The sequence below is a fragment of the Arachis ipaensis genome, chromosome B03, assembly GCF_000816755.2.
Source record: "Arachis ipaensis cultivar K30076 chromosome B03, Araip1.1, whole genome shotgun sequence".
Classification (NCBI taxonomy): domain Eukaryota; kingdom Viridiplantae; phylum Streptophyta; class Magnoliopsida; order Fabales; family Fabaceae; genus Arachis; species Arachis ipaensis.
In genome coordinates this window covers 1,923,526-1,928,278 of record NC_029787.2, presented here as the reverse complement: position 1 = coordinate 1,928,278, position 4,753 = coordinate 1,923,526, and the positions used below count along the sequence as shown (strand labels likewise).

Genomic DNA, 4,753 nt, shown 5'->3' with positions numbered 1-4,753 from the left:
TGTATGTAGAATACAAAAAATATTTACAAGAAGAATATATTATAGAAGCTCATTTTGTCATCATAATCATTGTATATGTAGTGTGTGTGTGTGCGCGCGCGCAGAGTGCAGACTTGAGTGCGTGAGGAGAGAACACGTGTATGAGCAAATCATATTAGTGGAGTGGACATTAAGTCCTCAACAAAGACTACCCTAAAAAGGCAAATTGTCACTATTAAAAATACACACATTCCGATGTCTAGAACCATTGATTCACATATTTTTAAAATTAGAGAATGAAATTGCATTCTGGAACACTGTTAATAAGGTACTGTTAACAACGGCATCAATCTACTCAAACAAAAAGAAAAGAAAATGTAGTTCTGGTAAGATATCAGCATCACCCTGTTACAGCCAAAAAGTAAGAAGCCATAATAGCAGAAGACAAACCTAGAACACAAAGCTAAGGCTAGGTCATAAAGTAACTGGAAATGTGAAACCATAGGAGAATGATTTACTGAAGCCCTCCGAATAGCAGCATCTTTTGCAACTCTCAACCATTCAGGCGTTGCAATGTTGGCTGCCTCTCCACAATTAAAACCTACACAGCATAGTGACATACATCAAAAGCATTAGAAAAAGAGGCAGCCCGGTGCATATCACCCTATGTTACGTAGTGTCAGAGAAAGGGCCACATGCGTGTGTGATAATGTGATAAGCTTGCCAAGAGTCTTACCATGACTAAACCCTGTATGATAAGCTCTTGGAAAAGTCACAACAAATTCCCCAGCATTTTGAACTAACCTGGTAGCAATTGAAAGATAAGATGTCGATAGAGCACCGTACCAGAAAAAAGTGGCTTCAAATTATTGCAATGATAATTACCAACATCCATTATTTTTAAAATGTTATATAGAAAGGAAATATTATTAGATGAAAAGAAGGTAAAGGGTTAGGGTCCTTTGAGCCAAAAGAAAATGAGAAATATTCATCAAGCTGAACAAGTAAACCTTTAGAATTAACAACATCATCGTACCAAACAAAAAAATATTCCAAAAAGAATTAACAACAGAACAAAAAAAGTCCCAACATAACTGGATGCTGCGATGAATTCCGATAATTATTTGAAATTCGAAATTGTTTTGACTGATTGTTCAAGATTAATTGTTTTTAACTAGCGATACATTTCCTGCAAGACCAAATTTGAAATCTAAACTGAAATTCAACAGCTTTAAGTTGATTGAAATCAAGTGGAATATAAGTGGAATCTCAGTTCTAACAGCCAACTGCTAATATAAGTATTATGTAATTTACACATGAGAATTACACAGATGAGTAACCAAATAAGATTACCACAAACTATAGTATGGCATTAGCAAGGGTTAGTACCTGCAGCATGGAACACCTGCGTTTATCAATACTTCAGGTGACATCACTGTGTTTTTCTCGCCAAGAGTAGAAAAAGTAACTGTTGACCGAAAACAATTCACAAGTAAGTTTTATAAGATGCTGAGTGATATATAAACATTGAAAGTTAAGTGTCATCGTCTTATCATATGGAGATCAGTTCCTCTGTTATCCCAGATGAAACCAACCAATATGAAAATCAATCCACAACTGACTGAAATAATAACATTATACAACAAGGCTAAAATAAACAAAGAAGATAAATAAAATAAAAAATAAACAATTGGGAAACAGCGAGATTAGAAATTACTCTATAATCCTCAATAAAGAGTTATAGGGAATCCACCATAGAACACCTCACAGAAAGCAGAGAAACAGAACCATAATGCCACAGAACACACTACTCGCAGATAATAAAACTTTTGCTACCTTAAATAACGGACTAACCTATGCCCCAGGCTCATTTCACAAGTACGCAGTCCAAATTCAAACCAGAACAGAAACTCAGTCAACATTCAACACTCGTCTTGCTCATGTTCACAAACATCACCACCAAAACACATCCCTAAAGACCTCCTATCCAAACCCAATGATGCTCTTCCACAAACCAGTTCACAGTAAAACCAAAACCTTTCCAACAATAAAACACAGTATAAACAATCAAACAGCACCATAACCAAAACCTAAAAATGTCCAGAAACAGAGGAGCTACCAAAGGATTTTGTTTGCTTCAATTAACAAACTATGCTCTGGTCCAACAGAAAGCTAACTAAACCCTAACTTCACTTCTGGACTTCTGGTCAAAACTATAACAATTCAACTTGATTTCGCTGAACATGTTGACCTAAATTGGAAGCTCGAAGCTCAAATTGCATACTTGAAGCTACAATTTGGGAATTGGGGATAGTAACAATGCAAATTGAAATCCAAAGTCCAAAAACACAAACACTCTGTTATCCCCTGCAAAAAGTGAAGAAAACTCACCAAGAGGATTAATCTCAGAGCCATATCCATGAACCCTAACAACATCTTCGAACGCCACGGCTGCATCTCTCGGCACGCCATACCAGGTCTTCCCAGAACCCATGTGAAGGTAATTCAAGCTATGGAGGTCATGGTCCTCAACATGCCAAGCGAACCAGCTGAACAACATAGCCAAATACACCATAGGAGAAGTAACACCAGGTATCTCCTCCTTCATGAACCTCAACAACGAACCATTCGCCCTCGAAATCTCCCTCATATTCCACGCCGACTCCGCTAGCGCCGCCGCACACTCCTCCCTGCATTTCCGGCTGAACGCCGAGCCCGGCATGTCGTTCGCATACTCCACCGAGAACGGCTTGTCAACGGTCGCCTTCCAGAACAGCGTCTCCACCTCGAGAGGCCCTAGGCCACCGGAACCACCACCAGCTCCTCCTCCCTTCCGGTGGCCTTGGTGGTGAAGATGATGCTTCTTGAGGTAGCTCTTCTCGAATGCTTTGGCCTTAGCCTCGAATTCCTGAAAAGTGTAGTTCTCACCGCTTTGCCACACGGGCCTCTGAACGGGCCTGGGCCGGCGGGGGCAGAACCCGATCTGCTGCTGGCGAGTGGTGAATGTAGGCTTTGAGTTAGGCTCGTCGGGCTTAGTCAGCGAGCGAGTGAAGTTGGCAATTGCAACCTTCCTCGGCGGCGGTGGAAACGGCGGTATGATCTTGCAGATTCCGTACTTGGAAGCTTCCTTCTCGATCTTGAAAATGTAGGCGATCGGATCTTGGAATTCCGTTAGCGTCGGCCTGTACTCCGGCGCTAACGGCATCGACTTCAGCCACTGGAAAACGTCGCCGTTTGGTTCCGCCATTCATCAAAGTAATAACAGATAAAACAAAGACCTTACTCTTACTCTTATTTTTTTCCTTTTAGGTTTTTTGTTTTGTTCTCAATGAATGGCCATTGAGAACGCGAAAAGAAGATAGAGAGAGAGAGAAATGAGTTATTCTGTTCTCTTCAGATTCGCATGGTGGGTGGGTGAGTGAGCGAGTGAGTAAGTGAGTGAGTGCTTTATTGTTGTTGTGATTTTTTTACTCACTCTCTTTCTCTTTCTCTTTTCTGTTTTCTCTCTCTCTGTTTTTATGTGTTGTTTCCCCTTCCTCTGTTTTCAATGCCTACAGAGGAAAGAGAAGAGAACGGTGAAAAAATAATGAGAGAGAGAGAGAGATTGAAAAACAGGGGAAGTATGAAAGCATTAGCACACAGTAAAGCAGGGGAGAGAGTGGAACATGTGACTGATGTGAGTTGGGGTTTTATCTCTGGGTTTGGGTTTTGGGTTCGGGTTGGGTTTTTTGGTTATGCATTTCCGAAAATGCCATTCATTCTTCCTCTTATTTACAATAACTCTAGTCCTAGTGTTGCTGACTTGCTGCATTTTTCTAAATTTGTTTAGGGTTCATGATTTGAGTCAATGTAGTTTTCAGAAAGATTCAACTCTTTAAGCTATATACTATATAGTATGTACAAATTTATTCGTAAGAGATTCTAAAAATGAGATTATTTTTGTTTTTTAAATTGGACCTTGATTAAAAAATGTGCTGTAAAATACTAAATTACTACATATTTCTTAATAATTACTAAAGGCATACTTTTATTTTTAATCTATATTTAAAAGTTAAAATTAAATGGTGTAATTCTAATTATTTTAGTTGTGTGTTTAATTTGATAATTTGTAAAATAAGCCTATACAAATATTAATTCATTGATGAATTCACATATTTTTTTAGAATAATATTATACATTCAAGTTTTTTTATTAATTAAATTTAAATAAATTAATCTGACATAATAAAAATTAATTATGACTAGTATTATTCTAAATTTTATTATTTAATTTGATTAAATTTAATTTATAAAAAATTTACACGTATAACATTATTCATTTCGTTATTATTATTAGACGAAGGGTTAGAAAAATATGTATGAATTTAACACACTTGTGTAATTTGTGAGTCAGATTACTCAGCTGTTTTTCTAATAATGGTGTTTAATGTTTCTTTGCTTTATTTTATTAGCAAAAGAAACTTATCTCTTTTTGGATTTAGTTATTTACTTTTTTTCAAATAATATTCTCTCTAAGATCAAAATGAGACTCTCCTAGATTATAGCATGTCTTTACCTATTCTTATTAATTACTACTAAAATATTTAAATTCCGATAAAAATGTAAGATTATTACAAGCTACTAATCAATTTTATTACTCCAGTCAACGACTTTTATGTAACAGCAAAGCATGGATGTGTGTCTTCACTTATTGTGCATACGTATGTGTGGGGTGGATAATAATAAATAAATAAATAAATAAAAAATATATATCAAATAGATTCCTAAAATATTTC

The 4,753-nt window shown here is 36.7% G+C and overlaps 1 protein-coding gene across 1 annotated transcript in view; it reads right to left on the bottom strand.

Annotated features, from left to right (window-relative positions):
• Positions 1–3,634, bottom strand: part of LOC107632400 (lysine-specific demethylase REF6) — a 9,683-nt gene extending 6,049 nt beyond the window's left edge. Inside the window, exons 1-5 of the mRNA XM_021120115.1 lie at positions 2,371–3,634; positions 1,369–1,447; positions 716–783; positions 303–580; positions 126–177 (exon numbers count right to left, since the gene is read on the bottom strand). Of these exons, the coding sequence (XP_020975774.1) occupies positions 126–177; positions 303–580; positions 716–783; positions 1,369–1,447; positions 2,371–3,226 (1,333 nt within the window). The 5' untranslated portion in view covers positions 3,227–3,634. The remainder of the gene's footprint in view (positions 1–125; positions 178–302; positions 581–715; positions 784–1,368; positions 1,448–2,370) is intronic.